This window comes from Larus michahellis, chromosome 7 (assembly GCF_964199755.1).
Source record: "Larus michahellis chromosome 7, bLarMic1.1, whole genome shotgun sequence".
NCBI classification, from domain to species: domain Eukaryota; kingdom Metazoa; phylum Chordata; class Aves; order Charadriiformes; family Laridae; genus Larus; species Larus michahellis.
In genome coordinates, this window is record NC_133902.1 from 33,446,219 (window position 1) to 33,472,831 (window position 26,613).

Here is a 26,613-nt window from a genome sequence, read left to right on the forward strand (position 1 = left end):
GCACAAATAGGAAAGGAAGGGACTAATACAGAAAGCTGTAGTTCTGATGAATGCAATGGAAGTTCAGCTGTTCTGTTCACTGCTCATTCAGCTCTCCAGTCACTCCGCACCCTCACCCGAACAGCGATAACAACCGCTTTGGAGTTGTGTTTTTCCCTGTGTGCACAGAATTTCAGATGTTACTTTATTGCCCAGTTGGTCCCAGCGGTATCAGTGTAACTCTTCACAATCAGCTTGTTTTTCTTACCCCAAATAAGTTTTTATTTCTAATCTCTGTCATCTTGTCATTCATCTTTCCTGTTAGCTCATTTATTAACTCATTTACTGATTCCAAATATCAGAGGCTGCTCTAGTACCTGGTGCAGACACTCTCTCTCTCTCCCTTGCTTCGCCCGCAGCACAACCTCAGCTACGCAGAGAAGAGCAGGGCCAGGCCAGCAGAGCAGTAACAGCGTCAGCAGGAAGGTAGTTTCGCTCCAGGGCAGCGTAACGCCAGGAACCACAATCCCGTTGACCACATCCTCTTTAAAAGGCACGTGTAAGGGCCAAGCACCAGTACCAGCAGAAACTCTCTGGTACCTAAACCTGGGACTCTCAGAATCTCCAGCCCACCTTAAGAGAAAAGTAGCACTTTTGCACATCTCATACTGTGTTACGTGCTGCAGACTTTCAAGTGAGGTCCTGCCACGCAAAATGTTTGTATCTGAGGCAGCACATACAGTGAAATCACGAAAAAAACCTGTAGCCTCGGTTTTCCAACATGGCTGGCAGTGCTGGGAACCCTGCCCCTTACATCAAATCTAACAGTTGTGTTTCCGCAGAAGGCACCGGGCCATGGAGATCCGGGTGCAAGGGAAATCCAGCTTGCCCTGTGAGGCTGCTTACCTTCTTCACACCCACCTTCTGCCTGCCAACAGCGCCTCACTCCACCCCACCGCACAGGCAAGAACACTCCTCTTGGTGGAGCCAACACTAAAAAATACCAATGATTGAAAACTTAGGAGGCTGGATTTGATGGACGAAGCAGATTTATTTGCCCAGAAAGGTCAGCCAAGCACCAGCTAAATTAAATCTCAGATAGTGCAGCAGTGAGGGAAATTTTTTATGCTGCTGTCGTCCAAATAAGTCCATATTGACTTTGCCACCAGCACTGCCTAGGACAGAAAACACCTCTAAGAGTCACCAAGCCTGGGTGAAACGCAGGGGAAATGTGAGACTTCGCTGCCGTGTAAAACAAGAGGGTCTAATCCATATTTAAGGATGGCAATTTTGGAGCGTAAGCATTAAGGAGGCAGCACACCAAGCCATGCCCTGGACAGTCTTTCACCACAGCTACGCAGCAGCTCTCGCACATGGGTAGGTCTGATGGCAAAGCACAGAGAACCAGAAGAGGACGAGCTCCTGGGTGTCCCCCCGCCATCAATCAGGCTATCAAATGTCTCTGACTTACAGAGAAAATGTTCTCTCTAGCTGTAATATAAATACCTTAATCACCAATTGGCTGTAAAACGGAGACCGCAGTAAGCCCCTGCCCTCCACTTCAATTTCGTCCTTGTTTTAGCACTAACGCACAGGCCCGAGGCAAACAGCACCTTGCAGCCTTTGCCAGGGCGGGTGTATTTGCGCTACCCACGTCTCAAACCTGATACGGGGACACTTATTCCAGTACCGGGACAAAAGAGCAACAACAAAACCCCTGCAGTTAATGCAAAGCCTTGCTGGAATACCACCACAAATCAGTCTGAAGTCCCTGGGACCACAACAACTTGCATTCAGTTTAAACCAGCATTTTTCATAGCACGAACACGGCGAGGGCTGTACTGGCATCGAAACGCCCAACATCATTAAGGCAAGAAAATATTCCACATTCCATTATTTCGGCGTATGTGAAAACATCAGGTTGCAAACGATAGCCTTCGGTTTATTATTATGGCTGAGGTACAGAGCGTGTTCCCAAACCTGAGCGTGACTGGCGCCATCGCCCATCTCGTGCATCACAACCCTGACCTCACACGCTGCCACGTCTCCACCTGGAGACCTTTTATTTCTTGATCAAAAGGTTCAGTTTTAAAACTACTGAAAGTACCGCTGAGGAGCTGGGCTGAACCAAGGTTTCCTGACTTGCAGTCCCGAGGTGGAAAGAAGCTCCTGTGACCCAGGCTGTGGTGCGATAACTGAAGAGCACTTTGTGTTCCTCACGGCACTTAAAAAAGGTGATGGCAACGCACTTTAGATTGTAAGTCATTTGACAACGTACACTTTATTCTGATACAAAATTGAAATATTTTAACAAATTTCAATCCATTATGGACTATACTGAAATTTTTAATTTCCACGTTATTTTTTAAACTTGTTTAACCACAAGTTCTAAGATTGCAGCACACTAGCGCCGTGGCTCTTGGAGTCTTTGCCAGTTATTTTAACATATTATTCTGTTTCCAATCTTGCGATATTATCTTCTACATGATGGCCATTTTTCTTCTACGGAGAAACTTGGATTACTTTAGTTCAGGAAAAAGCTAATCTTAGATAGAGATGTCAACCTGTAGCACCCACAGCAGAAAAAGAATCATCCATCAGATATCTCAATTTTAGCGATACTGAAGATCTTTCATGCTCCACACAATTTAAGATACAAACACTTGTCAGAGAGCACAGACTGACGGGGAAGCGGATATTCCACCGCAGCGCAGACAGCGTATGAAAACACGTTCACGTCTTAAACACAGGAACCAAAGACAGCAAGTCAGTACATCACACAACCAACGCTCCGGAGACCGGGAGCATCCCCCTTCCCACCTTACATATTTAAAGGATACCAAAGGTAAGAGGCTGTTTCATTTCAGCGTTGTATAAACAAAACACTTATCGCATCCGCGTCGACCTGGGCCCCTTTTGGGGGAATACATTTTTACCACCTGGACATACCATTTGCTTTTCGATTAAGACACAGGTTTACGTATCAAACAAACTTCTGCAGAACGGCAGCTCAGGGACCAGCGCTTCGTTAACTTTACAACTTCGCGTCTCCATCTACATTTACAGCTGCTACTTCCAACAACAGCCGCTATAGAAAGACCGAGCCGCGGAAGAGCATTCTTAACTCTTGGAAGCGCCTCATGGACAAAGATACACTTGACCAAGTACTCCTTAAGGATGTGTTTGTCTTTGACAGGGGTTATTTCTGAGCAAATTGTGGTATGAATAATTGAAATTAAGCAAATTAGTCTAACAAGAGGGCTATAAATCCAAGCGTGAAAAGAATTCTAACAGTGAATATCTAGATCTGCACGTGCTGCAAAAAGCCCCCTCCAGAGCACAGGACAAGTCTGCGGCAACGCAGAACCCTCTAATGTCAAGGAAAACGTCCAGGCCTGGAAATGGGATGCAAACTACAAAGTTTTTGTTAAAACTTATTTTTGTTAAAACATTTTCAAGATTTTACTGTTAAAAAATTGTAACGTTCCCCCCTCAAATACAAAGGCCTTTGCCCGCAAGGGAGGAAGCAGAAGCCACACTAATGCTCTTCCCCGTTACCTGTTGCTGCGCGGGGGCCAGGGGGGCTCAGGAGAGCAGCTCTGCCCAGCAGAGGAGCAGCAGAGCTTCCCACCTGCGGCCGCAAGAAGCACGTTGTCCCCTCGGCACCAAGCTGTTGTGCCCTGCGCCGAGGGGAGCCTGGGGCCTCACTGCAGCACTTTCAATTTCGGCTCAACCTCAGCTCACCAAAAAACCTTTGTCAACGTTTAAAAAAAATAAAAATAATAATAATAAAAAAAATGCAGTCACTGTGAGAGTTCCATTAAGCAGCTCCTGATTATATGAAAATCTCAACGTTACCATTGGAAATTGCTTACAAGTTAACTTTTAATTGTATGTTACGGTGTGGAGTTTGCTTTCTGGATGTTTACAGACAGCAGGTAACAAGTTTAAACGCTTGAACCAGTCTGTGAACATCCCCAAGGCCCAAGTGAAACTGAAATGCGCGACTTCCATTTTCCATTGACTTTATTTTCTGACTAATCGAAGCAAAACCAACACTAAAATAGAAACCGACTTCACAAAAATAATGCAGAGACTCAAAAAACATATCGGCAAGTTTGAATAGTTACTAGACTACTACTATGCAACACAGAGTTTAAAATATCCCAGACTTGTAACAATTGGAGGGAATACACGTTCCAAGAGTTAAGAACCAACGTGCATTAAAGCAGATTCCATGGAAAGTTCTTTTATTGCCATTTGTCTGTATAAAAGCAGTCGTGCTTTCAGCTGGGCGGCACGTGACAGGACCAGCCTCCACGAAACCACCCCGCCTGAAAGCACCCAACACCCGAAAGGGTCTAAAACTCCACTCTTTTTGAGATTCGCACAGATAAATACAAACCCACCTGGTACGCCGAGACTCGTTTATTGGGAGGGAAGTCCCTGCTCTAACCAACGCAAAGTGCCTTTACGGACTTTCTGCAGCAGCGGCGGCGGCGGCAGCGTGTCACACGCCACCGAGACCTGCGATGAACCGCTCCGGTGTCTTCACCTTGCCGGGTTTCTGTTAAGGCTTCTCTTTCTACGACAAGGTAACGAACAATTTCTCAACCCCCCGCCCCCGGCAGCGGTAAGGAGAGCAGGTATTTCAAGACATTTATCGTTTCTGTCTTGTCGATCTCAGGCACACAGCGATTTTGTACCTGGCAGGAACAGAAGATTCTCGAATAGCAACTATGCCAGCAAGCAGCCCTCGCCCAGCGCGGGACAGGCTGGGTGACGAATGCTGGAATACTTGCTCCTGAGTGCTTAAGGCTTTCCTCGACATTAAAAGGCTGGCAAAGGAAAGCCTAGAAGGAAATACGGGTTAAACAAGTGTTTTACTATACACTACAAATCTTACCCAGTCAGAAACCTTCAATGGAAGAGGATGTGCAAGACATTCCCCATTTTGTCAAGCAGCAGCTTCTCATTCAACCTGAAAATCAAAGAAATTACTCTTACCTTGTTTAAAAACCTCCCGCTACTCTTTATAATTCATGAAAAATTTTAAAGGCAAACCTTACCTATGCTCATTGCCCTTCCTTTCAGGTCTAAATGCTAGACCTATTGATTTTGAGTCAACTCAAGTAGCTATCACTCAAGGAGGTTCCAAAAGGTGAAGAACTCTTGCTAGACTTTCTTCGATATTTCAGCTGTGATAAGCAGATTTAACTAGCCTTTGGAAAGCTGCTCACTATCAGCACAGTATCTTATGCCTTCACTTTTCTGGAAGTTGAAGCTGTTGCTCCTGCTGCCTCGTCATTCTTTAATTATGCTGACTTCTCCATACTCAATAGGCTGCTGAAGTCCTGTCTTATGAGTCTCCTTAGCAAAGTATGGGTCAAAGAAGTACATCCTAGGTTCTTTAAAGCTGGTTAATCACTGTCCTTACGCTCTTCCACGTCACAAACAACAGCTAAGCTACCCCACCCGTCTACAAAGCCGTCACTTACATCCATCTCTTAAAAGGTTGCATACAGATCTTGTTCATAAAGTTTATTATGACACTATTTTTCAAAGTTAACATTGTTGTCACAGTACAGCTACAAGAGGCCCTGTTAAAAAGAACACTGTCAATACATTCTAAAAAAATTTAGAAACACCAGATCGATTGTCAGAAGGGACATCAACCCCATCCTCCAGTTGTCCCTGCAACCGGGTGCAGGCCCCAGGTACAAGTCTACACATCTTCTAAGCACAGTAGCGTACAAAGCAAGTCGGTAGTTGGGTGGCTCACTCCCTAGTGAGTTGTGCTTTAGTTTCCGAGGTTTTCAAACTCCAAATGGGTCGTTTAAAAAAATGCCTTTATTGAAATACAACCTCCCCCCCTCCCCAAGCCCAAATTAATATGTACAACAACAGAAGCGTTCACTAAATCACCAATTCTTGCTTGCACTTTAGAGATATTTTAAAACTCCACAGAATAGAATAAGCAGACTTTGAAATCCAGTTTGGAGGCTACCATCTTGACACCGGTTCCTTGTTTAGTGTACTGCAGTCTACATACACTCCAATAACAGCGTTTAAATAACATTGTTTAATTTTTTTTTTCAAACAACACACTCATTTTTCTACTACTTCTTAAAATTATAATTCATTATTATATATGACTGATTATGCCTTGAGCCATTCCATACATCTTTGCAGATTCATTCCTACACTGGAATCGCATTTACCTTATACTGCACATTGACCCAGAAGTGAAACAGGTGTGAGTAATTCCAAGACCATATTGTCAAGTGTCTGAGTATTTCTTCTATTGACTGGGCCCCTACTCCTCTGAGTCTGAATTGACAGAAAGCACTGTCCTGGCAACAGTCGAGAGAGAATTCACATCAGCTGAGAAAAGGACAGGCTGCAGTGCCTTAATTTGGAGGTCAGAAGTGAGAATGAAGTACAATTTCTAGCCATATGTGCTGATAAGATTTGCTACTCCAGTGCATCAAATCCAGTTTTAACACACTATCATTCTGCCTGTGGAAACTCCAGACTGTACCATTCTACGTTGTGGGAAGTGTTTCTAGCCGGTAAAATACAGCTAGGTGGTGTTTCAGTTTTCTCTTCGAGCTCTTAGCTGAGCGCAGACATTCGCAAGGGAAAAAGCTTGACAGCTATACTACTTAGAGCCCATCGTCAACGGGCTTTTGGAACGCGTTACCTGGACTGTCAGTGATTACACCTGCGCTACCCTTGGCTCCCAGTCAGAAGATTGTGTCCAGAAAATTGCCTAGGGTGCATGCAAGAAAGTATATAGCCATTAAGTTATTGAGGAACATACCTATTACTCTCACTATGACGCCTCGTTTAATTGAAACAGCGCAGTCTGGTGTGAGGGAGAGGGAAATGGGGACAAAGGAAGGGGATGAAAATTCCAAGCCACCCTCCCCAAAGTATAGTTTTATTGAAACAGAATCATTGTATATCCCAAGGAAACAGGCACTTGATTCCCCCCACCTCAACTTCTCGGGAATTACAATAAATATAAAGGTAAAAAGCAAGTTTCTTTTTCTCTTCACCCAAGACTTAAGCAACTGCAGTTATCCCTTATACATCTCAAATGAGACGGGAGACAGCTTTAATGTGTCTAAAGTTGGTCTTGTTAAAATATTTATCATGCCTTATTTTCTTGAAGCGCTAGTACTAATACAGAACTACAAATTAAAAAAATATGCACAAACCAAAAAAGTAATTTGAAATTTTCATTAAGGTAAAGCTTAGTTCTATAATTCACAAACACTAATTTGAGTAACTCAATCCTAGTTATACATCTAAACAAACTATAATGCAACATACAGATGTTTTCCCTCTGTATGCCTATGTAACTCATGTCAGTGACAGTTACATATATACACTGAGACTAGACCCCTTAAGACTGCAAATCAATAGGTGTTTCTATTGTTAACTTTAAATTAATACAAAATAGTAATTGAGAAATGCATTAATCCTCTCTATTAACTAACAAGGAAACACCCTAGACTACATTTTATTTCTGTTATAGAGTTCTCTGTACTAAATGTGGAAAAACTGAACTACACAAATATTGAAAAGTTAAAAATTCCTTAATTTGTTTATTCCTGGTACCACTACCACAATTTACAGGGCAATATACCTGATGTAATGGGAAAATAAAAAGAAAAAAGAAAGACAAAGCTACAACAGATAAAGACCTCAGGAATGTACATCTAATCGACACTACATTGCATTAATCAATAGCTGCACTTTTTGCAAACTGTGGCTATGACAGTCCTGAACAAGAAGGGTTTCCTGTTTAAGCTGCGGTAACTTTTCTGACTATGGATCATCGTTCCTTCTGTGGCAGATTTTACAGTTCCTCTAATGCATTTGGGACGACTGTCTCAAAGTAACCTGCAGCTTTCCTGACAACTCCTCGCTCTCTCTCCTGCTAAGAACTGTAGCCTGTTGAATACAGGATAAGAAAATTATTACTCTCAGTGAACAGTTGTACATTATTAATCATCAATATAAATATGCATTACACCTACCCTTTTTCCGGTAGCATTTTTAGAATCTTCTACCACCGTAGCCCCCACTTCCACTGCCAGATCCATAACCACCTACAAAAACAGGGTATATATTGAAATACAAGAATACATGAAATTTTCACCCAAAACACATTTTCTGTACAAAATCTTATTTACCACCATAGGGACTGCCTGAACTTCTGCCACCAAAGCTGCCACCACCTTTCATGGGACCATAGTTGGATTGCTGTTGTCCACTGTAATTGCCAAAATCATTGTAGTTTCCACTTCCACCATAATTACCTGAAACAAATGCAGATTTATAAAGCCACGTTTGATCAACACTTAGGGCGTGAAGCTTGCCAAATTATGATATCCAACGTAAATGTAAACTGTAATTGTTTAAAACAACTTCAAATAGAATTGCAAGCATTTTGCATGCTACCTCCACTCACAATGCACAAGTGACACAAGACCCTTAGCATTTTGAAGATTAGAAACTAGTATTTCATTGAAGATGAAAAACACCACATGAAATTAGAAAATATATACAGATTTGAGTAGGCAATTTTGAAGTTATCAGGCCAAATTTAAGGCCTCCAAACTTGGAAAAGCACAAGCTTCACCGTCATTCTTCCACTGTCCAACACTTTGCATGTACGACAATAATGTAAACTACATACAATTTATTTGCTCCAAAAGGTGACAGAAGTATAAGAGGCACGCTGCAAATACAGATCAGAGGGCATAATAAAACATGCAGCAGATTTTGCAGTTTAACTCCCCCAAACCTGCACTAGTCCTTGGCAAGTTCTTACTGTTCCTTCTCCAACAATTCTAGTCACGCACCTAAAGCTGTTTCGGTATTTGTGGGATACCCTTGCCAGAAACATCCTGCCTATCATTAAAGGCCTGCACAGAAGTTACCCCAGATTTAAAAATTAACCTTATCGTTCTGAAATCCCTGCAGGGAAATTAATACTGACAGTGTAGAACACAGCAAAATTGATCATACAACAGGACATAGCTAGATGTATTTTGGTTAGATATTAACCTAGATTTTACATATATTTGTCAAGGGTTTACACTAGTTAAGACCATAAAAGAGTATTATAATAATGCAATTTCCAATTAGTCTAATTAGAATGTGTAATTGGCAAAAGAACTGCTTTTATAAAAATAACTGGAGTAGCTCATTTCACAGGCAAACAATAAAAAAAGCTTACAGAAACTCAGATGTATAGTCCTCACCAAGGAGGACATGATCTACGCGATGTGAAATGTGAACTGGTATCTGACAGCAACAGTGTACTTCAAATGGTCACTTTAAAAATCCTCCTACTCTACCGCCACACACAGATTTATAGCTGCTGCTTTTCGAAAAAACAACGTTGTATATAGTGTATCAAAGCTGATCCAGAGGCAAAAGAACTTTCCTTATGTAACACAGTATTTGCATTAGACCTAATTGTACAACTCATTTTACGCAGTATCATACTTCAGGCGCTGTACAACTCAGACCTGACTAAAAGAATAGATGTCTAATTAAAGCTGGCATCTTACCACCACCGAAATTTCCTCCTTCATTGTAGCCATCATATCCTCCTCCTCCACCTCCGTATCCACCACCTGGGTTTCCATATCCTGGTCCTCCACCACCACCATAACCTCCTCTGCTGCCATAGCCAGGACCACCTCCATAGTTGCCACCTTCGAATAAAAGAAGCGGCAAACTAAGCACACCAAAGCTAAATATTGGCAAGAAAAAGTCCATTTAAAAACAAACAAGCGAAAAACAAACAAAAAAACCCCATACACAATAAATATCTCCCACAATGTTTTCCCAGTACTATATTCATTGTGGTTGCATCATTTATCTAAACTATTTAATCCAAACCAAAAAAACCCCCACATTAGTTCAGGTATAACCTTGAAGCATGACACTTAAAAGTTCATTCTGGCTCACAGAAAATATATAGACATGCTGCTACCACCAGCCCTTACATGTAATAACTGCCTCTTTACACGAATGGTGTTATCAGTACTGTGTACCATCCTCTTTATTCCTCTAAACTGAAATCACTCATTAGGCAAAGCCCTCAAAAGAATTCTGGTTTACATTTTTTATCTAGACATACAGCTTTATTTACACGTGTGTCAAAGCTACTAGACATTCTTTTTTTCTGATCACGTAAAGATTATCTGAAAGACTTAGTATTCCGGATGCTGACTTGGTCTCAGACATTTTGTTGGAGTAGTTCCAAACTGAGAAATAGTTCCCAATAACTCAACACCACTACATATATCTGCTTACAGAATCAGGACATAAATAACTACATGCTATTTCCCTCATTCCCCACCCCAAATGCTACTTCCACAGACATTTGGCAATTTCCACAGTTCTCTTCAGATGCATTTTGCATACTCATTCAAACTTCATCATGAAAAAGATGCTACCGAGCCATGAAAAGTCTTACAGTTGATTGAAAAGATATGTGGTATGTTAGTTGGTCACTGCTTTATTCAGTTTTAGTCACTTCAACTGACACCAGAATCTTTGTTTAGTTCTCAATAATCATAAAGAGGTGCTACACGACCTCACGACATGAGGTTTTTTAAAGGGTACATACAATGGAGTATTTTTCTTCCACCCATCATTTTGTGGGGAAAACAAAAAAACTTTAACTCTTCACAGCTCTACTATGTAGAAAACATCACCAAAGTAGACTTGGTTTCCAAGGTGAAGGCAAGACTTACAGCTGGTTACAACGTCGTGCAAAAAAAAAAAAAAAAAGTGAACAGTACACTTACCATCACCAAATCCATTGTATCCGTCACCACCCCCAAAGCTTCCTCTGCTCCCACCACCGCCACCACCACCCCCATAGCCTCCTGGAACACAAAACAGATGAGAACGTTTTCCTGAACACAGGTTTTAAGTGTTTAAGCCAACTGACACAGGAAATAAAAAATTAAAAATCACATTCTATACAAACATTCCAGTCATTTACCTCTTCCACCAAAGTTTCCTCCTCGGCCAAAGTTCCCTCCACCGCCTCCGAAGTTTCCACGACCCATGAAGTTGCCTGAGCCACCCCCACGGCCTACAAAATATTTCACTTTAATTACATTAATTGAAAGCCAGTTACATAAAACAACTATGCAGAACTCCAAACTCACCTCTCTGAGAGCTAGCAGTCTGCATCTCTTGTTTTGAGAGTGCTTTTTTCACTTCACAGTTATGTCCATTTATAGTATGGTATTTCTGAACTAGAGAAAATTGTGAAATAGGAAAGAGTTAGAAAAATCAAATCATTGAAAGCAATACGCTGTAAAACTCTCATAGAAAGCTACATTAAATCTACCCCATCTCTTACAATACTCAAGCAGCTGATTATGCCAACATCTTACACTCCACACACTGCTGTTCTGAAATCTAGTGTTACATTTTTATCCCGCAAGACATTTCTCGCTGAAGAGTTACATACCAACAATTTTATCGACTGTATCATGATCATCAAAAGTTACAAAAGCGAAGCCTCTTTTCTTTCCACTTTGCCTGTCTTCCATGACTTCTATGGTTTCAATCTTGCCATATTTTTCAAAATACTCCCTTAAATTATATTCTTCTGTATCTTCTTTAATTCCACCAACAAATATTTTCTTTACTGTGAGGTGTGCCCCAGGCTTTACAGAATCCTACAACACCAAAAATGACATTCAGTGTTTTAAATTATTAGGTAAAGATTAGGAAATACGGTTATCTGAAACACTTAACTTACCTCCCTCGAAACTGCTCTCTTTGGTTCAACCACGCGGCCGTCAACCTTATGCGGTCGAGCACTCATGGCAGCATCCACCTCCTCCACACAAGAATAGGTCACAAAGCCAAAGCCTCTGGAACGTTTTGTTTGTGGATCTCTCATCACCTGAAAAAACATAGAGGTTACTCTGCATTTCTATACTAGATTAAGTACTTATATCCTTTCAAAGGTACAAATTTATATTTGACACTTTACCACACAGTCCGTGAGTGTGCCCCATTTTTCAAAGTGCTCTCTCAAACTATCATCTGTTGTTTCAAAGCTCAGGCCTCCAATGAACAGCTTTCTCAACTGCTCTGGCTCCTTTGGCTCATGGCCCTACAAAATAAAAAACCAAGAACGTATTTTGAATACAAACCAGAGTTAAAATTTCAAAGAACTACAAAAAATTATCTGTGCACATTATAACTACAAATAGGTGGAATGCATTTACATAAAAACAATGACTTCTAATGGGTTCAGACAGCAGCATAGTAAACACCTAATGAGGTGTGATTTTAATTAAAACACTAACTAACAACTTAAGAGTACTCAAACGCAAACAACCGTAAAGAGATTTCAATATACTAAATAATTCAGTTGCTCCCACCCCCCCGGAAGTGCATTCATTTTATGCCTATCTTATGTTCGAGTTGTGGATTGCTCTGTAGGGATCAGCAATGAAGCACTGCTAGATAAAGGGAAATTCTAACACTTGATGAAGCGTAATCGTGAGGAACTATAAAAAAATTTAAGAACACAGTGTACAAGAAAAAAAGGTTATTGACCAAACTGAGTGTCTACTCTGTTGGGATATCAATTTTGAAAGGTTATTTTTATGTATTTTGAAGAAGTTTATCAATTCTTAATTCATTAAAATTCCACATTTTGTACTCGGATAATTTTGTAAGTTGAGTGCACGCAAGCAAGCAAGTAGAATCTCATATGTGGTTTCCCAGTGTTATGGGAAAGAGCCCTTAAATGTGAATCAACATGGACTTCTGTCTTACAGATAGAAAAATGTCTTGAATAATGACTAATCAATGACCAGTAGCGGGTACAACTACTGGAATAAGACCGGTACCTTAACAAGCATCATAAAAAACACCTTAAGTTTAATTGAAGCTTTTGACAGTATAACCTACATACACATATATATGAGCAGCCACATTTTAAAATGTGCTACTTTTCAGAGTCCAGTTTTCTATAGCACAAATTAAGTGGGCTTATAAGTACGTTAGTGTTTCTGCTCTCTTTCAGTGTTGCATATGTTTTTTAGTTATAATATCCCCCCCCTACATTTGACAGTTTATAAAAAACTATTTTACAACTTTCTCCCATTCCCAAGACAGGTAAGTCTTATAAAAAGCAATCAGATTAAAATCTTATTTAGCAAGCTGGTACCTTTGTGCATGTAAAACACTCCACAACAAGGTGCTAGCCAGCTATGCTGCATATTGCTTCAATTCTGCAGCATGACTGTGTAGCAGGCTTTACTGCTTCTGCTGCAGTGGGTTAACACAGACCAGATGCAGCAGAAAAATCAGCCACAGACTTCTACATGTAGATGTCTTGCTTCAAACCTGAAGGTAAACTCCTTTAACCTCTGCCAGTTTAAATAGAGCGGGGGGGCTAGTGCTAGGGCTCGTCAGAAAAGTGTGCATCCCTTTGAGGGCATCACAACCACCCTAAAGCCACCCACCACAGCAATGAATACTGTGAAGCAATACATGGCAAAAGAGAATTTCTGAATTACATACTGCTTTAGGAAACTATTGGTTTATAATGTTCAGGTTGTACCACAGGAAAAAATGCCTAGGATTACGAAAACCTGGCTGAGAAGTAGATCCTGCTTTTACACCTGCTAAACCTAGTGAGAAAGAGCCCTAGCATTCATGGTAACAGCTTTCTGCTTAAGTCACTAACTTTGTCACTACAGGAACATTATATAAGTGACTGACAGTCAATGGTCCTGTGACCACAAAGTAAAGCTTCTTTACTATGGTCTTCCAAGTGGTCTGGACTACAGAATTATAATAAAAAAAAAAGACATCTCCCTTCTAACTATACATAAGCTTAAAAATCGTACAGCGTAACACACCTACTGTATAGAGAAACTGATTTAAGTTAAGTGAAATAGTGGTTTCTGATGGTAATTGCATTTTGTTTTTTTTAATCTACTGACACTACTTAATTTTAGCTGGGTTATGTTAAAACTGGCAACATTAAGTGTTTCAATCCCTCCTACACATATTAGAAGAAATCTATTACATAAAACTGTAAAGCTTAGACTTCTTCAAAACCAAAAGCCTATATAAGGAAAAATTAGACAGACTTTTTACAGTTCTCTGACACTCCTCAAGGCTACAGGGTTCCAGTTGGCAACTCAGACTGCTTTTACCTTAAAAGAATGACCACAGAACTCTTTGGGTCACTCAGGAAAGGAAAAGTTAAGTCCTCTTCTGCTTATTTTTATTATGTGCACATGAACTGATGTTCTCATATGGGAGGAGAACGCCTGCTGTTACAGCTTCTCTCTTTTATGGGAGACAAATTATCCTCAGGACACACTTAGGCTATGTTACAGGAACTCTCCACGGAAATAAAAGGCAACAATTTATTAAGGAATTATTTGGGGTTTTTTCAGGCATTTTATTCTCACCGGGGATAAGAATCTCTAGGGCCTTCAGAGTGCTGTCCTCTATCACACAGAATGTTGTTTCTCCGCCCTGCTGCTGCAAGTTAGTTAGAACTAGCAGTCTCTCCTGGGCAGCAAACTCTCTCTCTCCCTTCCTCCCTAGCATAACTACCACACTGCTTCAACAAGATCAGCAGGCTCCCTCCCACTCACCCATGCTGTGGGCCAGCACGCCATTTTGCAGTGCTCCTTCAGTCGGGGAAGGGCGGGGGAGTAGCGGCGAGAACGCCCAGCCTGCCTGCAGCCAGCAAGCTGACAATAAGCTCCGTTTCTCCCCCTAAGCAGTTTAAGGGACTCCCCAAACGCATTAACAGGCTCTGAGGAGGCGGGGAACTTTCTTCCCAGCTTTGACTAGCGACTTCCTCCCTCAGGCCAACGTTCTGCGCAGCGCCGACCGCCTCCATTTTGTGAGCGATCTCGTCTCCTCCACCCTCAATATGGAGCCGGAGGGCGGGGCGGGGGGGAGGAGGGGGGAGGAGCGGGAAGGCGCAGCAGCGCCGGCCACGTCCCCGCGCCGCAGTGGCGCCATGGGCGGCCAAGGAGCGGCCGGGAGCGCGCCCGCCTCCCCCCGCTCGCCCCTACGGCTGGGGTTTGGAATAATCGGCCCTTTGGAGCTGCGGTATTTCCCTCCGAAGGCAGCGTTTTCAGGCGGGTTCCTCCCCCTGCATCGCGCCTCTACCAACAGCAGCGAGCGCCCCAGAAGCGCCTGGCGCCACGCCTGCGGCTCCACCTGCCCGGCGAGGCCGCTCTGCCTCCGGGAGCCGGACAGACAACCGGGGTCTCACCACCTTTCTCTGCAAAACCTCGTATCTAGAAACTTAATGGCTTTTAAGTACATTCTGGGGCGAGATACTTTTGTAACTACCAGCGCGACCTGAGTTACATTCTATCCAAAGTCCAAGAGGAGTGAGACAGTTGCAACATTCCTTCCAGGAGGACTTTACACACCGCTTCAGTGCAAAATAACCATTCCAGTACAAAATAACCATACGCTACCAGACACATGCAACCCGCACAAGGTTTGGTCTCAGTTCAAGTGTACTCGAGCCCCTCCCACAATGCAGTACTGCACCATTCCAGATAAAGTTGGTTTGAACTAGCTATAATATTCAGGCACCCTGGAAAAGTAACGTTAGAAAGCAAACGAATAAAAATAAACAATCAGAAAACGTCTCAGTTATAAGCTACATATTTAACACCCTCTTTGCTGATCCTTAAAATTGAGTTTATTTTCTGAAGGGTGTCAAGACTTTTTATTCCCCCCTCCCATTTCCACACCCTGCCCCAAAGTAACTAGCTCCCATCCTCCCAGAACAGCCCCAACATCTTCTCTATACTACGCACCTTATTCAGTCTACGGTATTTCTGCTAGAAGCAAAAGAAAACAGTTATTTTTACTTAGTACAGCCTCGCTTTCATTTGCAGTGACTATTAGGCAACCATTTTTATTAAAAAAAAAAAAAAAAGAAAAAAGGAACCTGTCCTCATTCCCACTAAAACCAGGATTTTGAAGATAGGATGGAATCAAGTTCCTGCTGATACTCTGAGGATGCATGAATTTCTTAAAAAAATAATTACACCTTGCTTTAATCACAAACATACATTTAATCAGTCTTGTTATAACAAAAAACTAGTAAAGCAAAAATTCCCCACTATGCTTAATACCCCACCCCTTAAAACTGTAAGTAATACACTGCGATTTAAAGTTATTCTGCTAATACGGGGATGAAGAAGGTAGAAATAAAGCTATGAATTAATACATTAGATACAAATGGTTAAGTTTGGGTTTTTTTAAGTCTTTTCCCCTTAGAGCTACTTTTTAAAATAAAAAAATAAGCAATCCTCTCACCTGTGAGGACCGTCTTCCTTTCCTCTTGTAGTCTTCCACGTCTCTCTCTTCCTTAAGAGCAGCCATTTTGGAAGGGTACTCTAACTCAGCCTTTCTTTTAGATCTAGGAAACCTAGAAAACAGGTTGGATAAGTCAGTACTTACCCCAATTCCTGTGCAGTGGGGCCTTCTCTGGCTGCAACCCACGGGTGTGGCTTTATAGGAGGAAATGGGAGGGGGGGTGAAATTAGAAAAAAAAAGGTAAGTATTTGAAAGGGTAGAGTAAAAATCCTCAGCCTATTCTGCTCACAATTAAGAAAAGCTGCAGAAGGAACATCTGCTATCCTAGTAAAGGGCTTTTTACAGCTGCTGGAATAACTAGGTACAACCTAAAGCTAAAATCAGTAGAAAACAACCTATGTCGATTACTGTCTTACATAACTATCATGAATATAACTGGTACAGGGCAAGCAAATTCCACCTTTGATACCCAAACCCACTACATAAATCAAATTCTACTTCTCTAGATCTTAAACCCAAAGAATATTTAACATTTTGCAAATACTGCTTATCAGGTTTATCTTATGTGTAATCTATTGTAATCAGTGATCCAGCAGCCTACAAAACTGGAACACTAGGAGATGCGTTAAATGTTTTCTGTATTGAAAAATATTTTCCGCTAACACCAGTGCAAGAATCCTTTACTGATTCTATTCTTGCAACATCAGAAATTTTAACACTTGATCCTCAGCAATCTGTAGCATTAGCCATCTGCGTCACTTTTGCTTCCTAGTGCTATATTTGATTACTAACCTGTACTACTTACATGCACAACTTTTCAAAATAAATGTTAACAAAGTTAACATGTTGTTACAAAACTCAAGTATTTCACAAGATAAGCTCAATGAATGAACCCATTCCTACAAAAGAAATCACATTCCCTTTAGACTTTATTATTTCACATTTTCTGAGATCATTAACTTACTTGTACTATACTGTATTAGTATCTTTGGCTGCAATTAATCACTACTTTGGACGTTTCTTGAAACTTTTTTTACAGTAGCCAAAGCAGAATACTCTCAACTAAATAACAGGCTTCTATAAAACTGTATTTGTGCTGCATTAAAATCATTGATATTTACAAGATTAGGTGTATTTTAGCAGGTTTTGTTTGGATTGTGGGTTGTTTGGTTTTTTTTGTAAAGTTTTATTCCTGCAAATACTAGGTAGGGAAAGGCAAGCAGGTCTCTACTAATGACCAATATGTACTGTTATTCAGAGTGGAATTTATTATTTAATACAATTCCATGTTTAAATCCAGGTTCAAATTAAAGTGTGAAATCATTAGTACCATGAACTAACATTTTTAGATGTTTTATTAAGTAACATCAAAGTGTTTGTGTTATCTTCAGTTTCTCCCTACACAATTGCTAAACCTGCTCTTGAAATACTTTAAATCAAACATCATTTTGACTTAGGAGGTATTGGGATATTAAGTGTTTCAATTGAGCTGTTCAGTTCTTAAAGTCATACAGGGGAAGTATGAAACAGAATGTTAACTTTTGAAAAAGGTGCTGTATGGCAAAATAAAACTTTGGGAACTGTTAGGGAGGAAAGCGATAAGCCTATTTAAATACTTAAGTAATGAAAAGTGTGCAATCCCTTTCTGATTTTGTCACCTGCTGCCTTCTCCAGTGGGGCTCCATGCTGGCCAACATAAAACTCTCAGGCAGAGTCTCTGCCACAATGGCCTCTGAAGGCCATGACGGTCACAAGAGAATTGTCTCCTGGCTAACACATGCCCCTCAGCTCTCTCCTCTCTTATTCCTATTTTGCCCCATAGAAAGTTGTTAAAAATATCAGTATGACAATATTAGCTTTTTTTTATACTTAGCATCAACAAAATAATCCATTCAACTCAAAAATATTCAGAACATTTTTATCAACTGAGTTAAACTAGCACTGAAAGAGTTGCATAGTGCAACTTGGCTACAGAGCTGAAAGTAGACTCAGAACAGATCTGCTGGTTATTAAAGAAAGTTACTAGGAGATGCCACCTTACTCAAAGGAACTTATAATGCTACTGTATCTCTTACAGAGACAAGCAGTAAGATAGTGGTGGTGAAACAGACATTCCCATGAGGGAAGTTTACCTGTCTAGAGAATACTATGCAGATATATTGGTCTTTTTTGTAAATAGCTAAAGTTGGACATAATGTATATATACAGTATATTGTAACAAACCTAAGAGTTAAAGCAGCAAAACAACAGATTCTCAGTTTTAAGTGTGCTCGTAGCTTATTCACAACGCCAATAGGAATGTCTGCTGGGAAAAAAATAAGGTATTAGCTTAGTAACTTATGAGAGGGGTTTCCAAGCTTTACTGAAGAATGTTCAAATGCTTTGAACATCATCCTTCCCATTTGTCAAACTATTCAACAACTCCGAAGCAGCTAAATCAATTGCTTACATGGAAAAGAGTTATTTTTAGCTGTTTTGCTAAGGGATTCAGTTTCTTCTCTGCTTTTAATGTAGGAACAAAAGTTGTGTGACCTGTTAGTTTCTCTGCTCTCAGTTCTCTAAGGTTTCAGCTTGCAAAGAAGGGGGTCAAAAAAAAATCCCAACCCAAAAAACCCACTTCCAAAACCCCCAACCCTGCATTATTTTTGCTCATCATGCTTTACTTGAAGTACTTGAGCAAAAAAACGTAGGTTTTGAGGAGAGAGGAAAGAAAAGCAAAGGGGGATATCATTAGTCCCTCTGGGTAGGGTGTGGATAACTGCCCCACTGTGCATTTGGTCTCGACTTCATTCAAGTTGAGAGAAATTTGAGCCAAGGTTTGTGCAGGACTGCTTCTTCGTGTTCCCTACCAGGATCATGGCAAGATGCCACGGAATATCGTAGCTTTTGTGCATGTGCGGCTGGGGGAGTGGAGAAAGGGAAACGGGAAGCTATTCGAGAGAGCTGAGCACTGCACCTTCCCCCGCTCCCCGGGCGGCAGAAGCTCGCTACACGTGCGAACTCCCCTGCGGATGGGGGTGAGGGATATCAGGAAGGCGGTGCAACGTGCACCAGCGCTCCTCGGCGAGAAACTTGAGTGCTGCACTACGCGACCTTCATGCTTTAAAAATCTGTTGCCAGGAAAATGAGCGGGAAAAAGAATATCCCTGGCGCACTACGCCGGATGGCTTACATGGCGGGCCACACAGGGAGGACAGAACAATGACACACGCCATGTGTGGGGCTCGCTTCTCCCCGCTCTCGCCCGAATAGGCGCTTAAGTGTTCCGGTGTCCCCCAGGACAGCCGAGGAGGGCTCTGCTACCCACAGCCCCGTCCCGAGCCGCGGGGCGGGCCTCACCCCCCCCACGCTCTGGAGCACAGCGAAATGGCGGCCGCCGCCGCTGCGCCCGAGGGGCCGTACGGCGGAAGCGCAGCCTCTCCCGCACCCTCCCTCTTCCTGCCAGCGACCGCCATTGCGGGATAATGCGCTATGTCGCAGGGGGAAACGGGTGCGGATCGCGGCAGAAACACGCTACGAGGAGGAGGCGGCAGCGGGAAGGGCGAGGAGCACCACTACGTGCCGATCCCCCCCTCAGCCCCCCAGCCCGCCGCTCCGCCTTCCCACCGGGGGCTGCGGCGGCGAGTTACAGCGGCTCTACTGCCGCGGCGGGAGGGGGCGGGTGCGTGTAGGAGGCCGCTTCACCTCCCCTTCCACCCTCGCCTCGGCTCAGCCCGGCGAGCCCCGCTCCCCCTGCGCGGCGGGCAGTTACCTCCATTTTGTGACCAGACTCGCCTTCTTCGGTGCCAATATGGATCCCAGAGGAAGAGGAGGGGGGGTGTCACGTGGTGGGAAGGCGGGCTGCAGGCCCTGCGCGGGAGGTGGCGGGAGGGAGGGCTGGCGGCCCCGCGCGCGCGCGCGCGCGGCGGCCGTTACCGCTTTCTTCTCAGTGCCACCCTCCCCTCCCCCCCTTCCGCCATAACCGCCCGCCCGAGGCCGCGCTCGGCGGAGCAGCCCCTTCCCCGCCGAGAGGGTGGGAAAGGCCGGGGGCGAGGGGTAGCTGGGGTGGAGAGAGGAGGAGAGGGAAGGAGAGTGGGGGGGAGAGAGAAGAATAAAGAGAGAACCGTGCCAGCGTTCCGTTAAGCGCCTTCCCGCCCTGGTCGGTCCCGCGCCGGCAGCCGGCCCAGCGCACTAACCGCCGCCCGCTGAGGGGGTGGCGGCGCCGGCGCGCAGCCGTGAGTGGTGCGCGCAGGCGGGCACCGCCTCCCCGCCACACGTCAGGCCATCCCGCCGGCTGCGCGGCCTCCCACCGCCGCCGCCCGCCCACCGCCGCCCGCCGGCGCAGGGCCACCAGAGCGGGCTGCGGGTACCTTGCCTGCTTCTGACCCTGGGCGGCTGCTATGCGAAAGGGAAGCCGTCGAAATGCCGGCCTTGAGGGAGACCGTTAATCTAGACGGGTTAAAGTACTTTGTAGGAAAGAAGAGAAAGGAAAAGGAAAGGAGGGGACGTGACGTGATACTCACAGAGGACTTCTGCAGGAGTAGGAGGGTATGCCTGAGGCGCCCAGGACTTTCCAAAAGAAATTATCTGTCTCCACGTATTGTTTTGATCCTGGAGGCGTTTCAAGGAGGCAAGGAAAAGATTTGCTCTCCGGAGACTGTTTAGCACTCGCCCTTTGGAAGTGAGGGTAGGTTAGTGTATTTCTGGTTGAATACCAAAACACACAAAGCAAGAAGTTTGACAGACTTCTCCATAGCTTCTTAAGCAGAGGCATTGCCTGTATCTTAGTGGCGTTTGTCATCATAAACTAGCATAGAGAGCTTAAAAGAAAGGGTCTTCTGCAAGGATTTTGTATAGAAAAAAAGCATAGTTAAGCACATGCGTAACAAATTTTTGCTTATCTGGAAAATGACATCAGGAAAAACAGCATTAGAAAAAGCTACCCTTAAAGTTGTTTCATTCTTGGTTATCTCTATCCTCTCACAGTACCAGTAGCTATTTCAGTATGATGACCTAACCTAGGCAGGAGGTGTTAGCCCTTACCCACTTTAAAAATATCTTTATGCTATATAAAGAAGTGAACCAGTTGATGTGGTTTTACTGTGAGGTTTGTAGGTGGATGTCCCCCCCATATGAAGTGCTTGACTGAAAGGGTTATGCAGTTCCTACAAAATAAAAAAAAAATTAAAAAAAAAAAAGAAGAAAAAGGAAAATACAATCTTTGAGTTTCAGATTAGCATCTTTCATTTATGCAAAAATGTCAAAACCCATTTGATTTCTCTAACTAGAGAGAATTTTCCTAATACGTACATAAATTCCCAATAGGTTTAGAAATGTTCTCGCTACTATTGCGTACAGAAGTTGAAAGAAGTTTTTAGATTATTCCTATATTTTGATCTTTGATGTGAGAAGGTAGGTGACTTCCTAGAAAGTAAAACCCAGTGGAAATCTCAGCAGCCTCCAGATATTCTTTGCATTGAGGCCAAAACCAACAATTTCTCATCTTCCTTCTCCCAATCAAGTAAACCACAAAATTTAACTTTTTATTTAAAATAAAATTTTTCATATGTGTATCATTTATGTTGCTTGTTCTCTTGCCCTGTTACCCAAAGGATGAGAATACTGTGAGACAGACAACGGTACTGGCTAAATACATCTCTCAATTTCAAAGGTTCTTCTAGTTTACACAGGAACTGCCTCACCGAATTTGAAGAATACCATGCCTTTATTAGTTTGATTGCCATTCGTTTCACAGTAAGCATCACTCATGGAGAGGCTGATTGTCTTGCGGTCTCATTTGGTTGCACAGCCACAGGCAGATCACATTTGAATTCTATAGTTTCAGTTCATGATAGTCCTCCCCTATGTGTAATCAATTGTACAGAATGTAATAATTTTATAATACTGTGCTTACTGCACTGACATAAAAGACAAGGCAATAAATGAGGGAGATGCACATTTTGCAAAGATTCACAGCTGCTGATGAAAATTATCCACAAGTTTGAGGTCTTAGATGAAAAATTATAATTTTGATTGCAGGCAAATAATTTTCTGCTAGTAAAGTGTTTTCAGGTTGGTTGCTATCTAGTAGAATATTGTCTCCCATTTTGGATCACCCATTTCCTTAAGAAAAAATATAGCATTTAATACACCTGTATCTATTCTGGCTGATGTAGTTTCATAGTCAGATGTGGTTTCATATAATGTAGCAGATGCAGCATCAGTGATTTATGCAGATGGCTAACACGCTTTTCTTTTTTTCCTAGCACTGTTTGCAAACGTGTGCTCTCTTCTTTGTCAGCCAAGGGAACAGTAGTTTGTACCTCATTCAAAAAAAAGTGGGAAAGGCTTTTAACTTTTATATATTTCTGTGGCTGAAATGTCAGTTTCTCTTCATTGTTCTTTTTTGTTGAGGGTTTGTTGGAGATTTTTATTGCTTGATTCTTACATGGTATTTGTTTGTGAAGTGAATCTTCGGATACGTAAATATTGTTGGTGAAATTGTCCAAAGTTGTTTTTTTTTTTAGTGTTACACAGGGGTTAGGATGCAAATATGAAATTGATCTTGAATTCTAGTCTCCAGAACAGAAATGTTAATGGAGCCGATTCACTGAACCAAATATGTTTTCTGTAAGCCTCTTAGGTTGCAGAAACAAATGGACACATAATTAATTAAATGTTAGTATTTTGATGATAGTTTTGCAAATTTATTGGTTTGGATATATTTAAGTTTCATACTTTGAAAAAGACACAAACTACAATTTTTATAAGAAGGCCTGAGTGCTCTATAGTTAAACATTCGTGTGAGCTTCAGGACGAAAGATTGTTTAACATTCAGCTATTTTTTTCTGCGTTATAGAAATATGGTATATTTAAACATGGGCAAGTGTTATTGCAGACACTTGACTATTGTGCAAGCAACTGCAGCTTCTGCTGTCTTCTTCATTTAGAAACAATTGTTTTCATCTCTGAATTTGATTTAAACTGTTGAGCTTCGCTGAACAAAGACAGGATAATATATTACTGTAAAGTCTGGTAACATTTTGGCAATCCTTCTTGTACTTGTATGCAGTGCAGGGCGTATGAAAACCTTTTACTTCATTAATTAAAAATACGTAGAATCAATAACCTGATTCTTGATATCAGAATTAGTAGTATGATTATGCTACAGTATTTGCTTTTTTTCAGAAATTGTTAATAATACTCTTTATTATATATATAATATATATACATATGTGTATATATATACACACACATATATACATACCTATATACCTACGTATATACATATAGGTATACATATGTACATTTGTGTACACACACACTCCAGAAACAACAAATACTAAAGACCCTTTCCACTTCAGACTGCCCCAGAACAGTGGCAGTCTCTGGAGGACTTAGTTGCAGTGGTTTGAGACAGTATTTCCCCTTTCTGTCTGCTTTTTTTTGCCACAGAAGGCACTGAATGCATTTAGATTTATCAGCTGCTTCAATTTACAAACTCCTATATTAACTTTAGTAATTGATAAAGGTGCATTTGAAGTAGTATGTCAGTCTATGAGCTAGTTTGAAGCAAAGACACACATACTTGTCCACCAGCCTAGTACAGGTTTAGTAATCTCCAGCAAACATTTGGGGAAGTAACACTAAACTCTTGCAACTATGTCCGTTAGACTCCGTCTGTCAGAGACCTTCGATCGATTTCGCGTGACATATATTCCTCAAGAGCTACATCTCAGAGCTGTGATCCAGGAAATGAGCTCCCTCAAACAATTAGCAACTAGCTCAATTAAAAAATACTTTTAAACTGCTTTCCCCTTGTATATTTTGGTTTCATTCAGGGACATTCTTTCTACAAATTATATCTCTGTATAAAATGTTTATTCTTTAGAATATTTTATATTTGTACCAGATATGTAATATGGAAAATAATAGCATTTTGGATTGCTGTAAAAATGAATAGTTTCCTAAACAATTTTTTCCCATTTGTCTGCTCTTCTTTGGATGCTGATTAATTCTGAACATATTAGACTGTTTTATTCCATAACCTGCTCTCTCTATGCTTTATCTGAATTTTATTTTTAAAATTTATTTGCTTGAAACCCTCTGTCAAAAATTAAAGGAGGAAGTGTGCATTGGGAATGACATTAGGACTAACCAAACAATAAAACCTCTAATAGTGAAGGAACAATAGCTTGCTGAGATGCTGTTACAGCGTAGTTGGCTCTGTAACTTTGTGCACAAGAATTTCACATTTATTGGCTAGATCTTACGATAGGAGGAGTTCTCTTAGTAGCAAAATTATGCCCTAGACAAAGTGTAAAGATGCCATGTCAGACATGTAACAAAGATTGTGTCAACAATCATATTTAAGGAGCTTACTAGAGATAAAGTATTGTATGCCTGACCTCCTATGCTGCTTGATTTATACAAGGCTCTAGGGTAAATTTAGGGCTTTCTTAAAAGCAACATACATTGTTTATACTAGATTTTTTTTGTTAGCAAACATATGTTTTCTTCAACTGTAGAACAAATAGAAAGGAGTATATGTATTGCTAGGGGAAAAAGGAACGTGATAGCCAGTTACAGTTGAAAACTCCAGCTAAAATGAAATTTAGTATGTTGTGTTTAAGATGCCAGTGCATGAGGGGTCAGCTGTGCTAAAATTTGTGTAAAAAAATCATCACAACTGGGAAAAAGACAAGAAATATAAGATTACTAGAATAATTTTTAATTGGGATTCATGTTTTCTACACAGGAAGAAAAAAAGCCCCTGAGATGTAGAAGGAAAGAAAAATGGAGGACATAGCAGGTGATATTTGCTATTCTTGAAATCAAAATTATGAAAAGTAGTATAAGAATATACTTGATCTTAGTGTTCATTCTTTGTTACTAAGATTTGGAAAACACTAGTTAGCAGTAATTATACAAATAGCTAAATGGTAAGTATTACTTGGTATGTTTTATTAAGGCGAGAAACTGCAGGTGGATTTCCTGCTTGCCTATGTATCTATGCAAGAGAGTAGGGCAGGGGAAATAAATCTTGTTCTTTCCTTGACTGCAATGCAGATCTGGCTCTGGGAGGGGTTTTCATATCCGCACGGCTCAAACACATGGTCAGTGTTCAGCCAATAGTTAGCCTTACATCTGGCACTGGATTTGTGTCGCTCAAAATGCCTTTTTTGACTGCTAAACATGAAAACCTTTCACTTTTTTTTTTCTAAATTGAATTTGCACACATTCTTCAGATTGTGATTTATATCAAACATAATTTTTTAACTATCTGGTGTACACTGTAGCTACCCTAACAACTACTTTACCAACGAATGTCACGACAGGATTTTTTTTAAAAACACACAGATGATATCACATAGATGATTCCTTTCCTCTGCTTACTCTACTAGCTATGCTTAAACTGCTAGGATCATGCTTTTTGATGGCATGCTATGTTTTAATCTGTTTGTAAATTGTACTCCACTTTTAAGTATTACACACCCCTGGCAAGTCAGATATTTCAAAATACATTGAATTAATTTTTTACATAGTTATTTTCTGTTCTGTTGCTGCTGAGAAACATTTTGTTCATTTTATTGTATGTATTTGAGGTTTTTAGATTACTGAGATGCAAGGACATATGTACAGTTCTTTATATATAGCATGAAACATATGTGAATAAGGTTATGTCTTTCAAAAGCTGCCAAAATAAGTTCAAATTCCAAAGGGTAATACTACATGTGCTAATGCTTGTATTTGGAACATTAAGGCATATCTGTTTTTAAAAAATCATCAAATCTTCATAATGAATTTCATAAAAATTTTCTTTTTTCTTTCCTAACATAAAATTTTATATTTAGTTAGAAATAGATACTGCTAAATACAAAATATTATACCCTAAAACACAAGTGGTTGTAATTTAAACCATTACCATAAGCATTATAGTAGTCTCTGCTAGGTATCTTATAATTCTTTCTCAGTATTGAAATGATTGTACTGACCAATACCAGGAGTTCAGTGGGGGTGCTGGGTGACTAGAATAAAACTCTAGAGAATGTCAAGAATCAATCTACTTATTGTGGCTGATTAAATCAGTTAATTAAGAGAAATATATTGAAACTCCTGGGAGAATATAGCCAAAGGTGAGGAAACCACAGCTGGTACTTAGTCATATGTATATTCAGAGACGTCAAGAGTATGAACTGATGTATTCCACAGAAAATTGTGTTACATGTTTAAAAAAATGCCCTGTAATGCATGTAAATGGCTGCACATGCTTGTTTA

At 41.3% G+C, this 26,613-nt stretch overlaps 1 protein-coding gene across 45 annotated transcripts; it reads right to left on the reverse strand.

Annotated features, from left to right (window-relative positions):
• Positions 1–2,241: 2,241 nt before the first annotated feature.
• HNRNPA3 (heterogeneous nuclear ribonucleoprotein A3) lies at positions 2,242–20,652 on the reverse strand. 45 transcript variants are annotated; one of them, XR_012588310.1, is made up of 15 exons: positions 20,460–20,601; positions 16,357–16,468; positions 15,852–15,875; positions 12,026–12,148; positions 11,789–11,935; positions 11,495–11,705; positions 11,187–11,276; positions 11,018–11,110; positions 10,818–10,898; positions 9,570–9,716; positions 8,184–8,309; positions 8,028–8,099; positions 4,886–4,960; positions 4,389–4,685; positions 2,242–2,543 (listed from the first exon to the last, which is right to left on the reverse strand). XR_012588310.1 is itself a non-coding variant. In XM_074594637.1 (13 exons), exons 2-12 carry the CDS (start codon positions 16,420–16,422, stop codon positions 8,047–8,049), a joined length of 1,176 nt encoding a protein of 391 aa, XP_074450738.1. In that variant the 5' UTR covers positions 16,423–16,468; positions 20,460–20,601; the 3' UTR covers positions 2,242–4,960; positions 8,028–8,046. The 45 variants fall into 45 exon arrangements, 26 of the variants coding, with proteins under 26 accessions (XP_074450738.1, XP_074450758.1, XP_074450762.1 ...); XR_012588307.1 differs by having other exon boundaries at positions 11,018–11,125; XR_012588308.1 differs by having other exon boundaries at positions 4,389–4,564; positions 4,686–4,960; positions 11,018–11,125.
• Between the last annotated feature and the right edge of the window lie 5,961 nt (positions 20,653–26,613).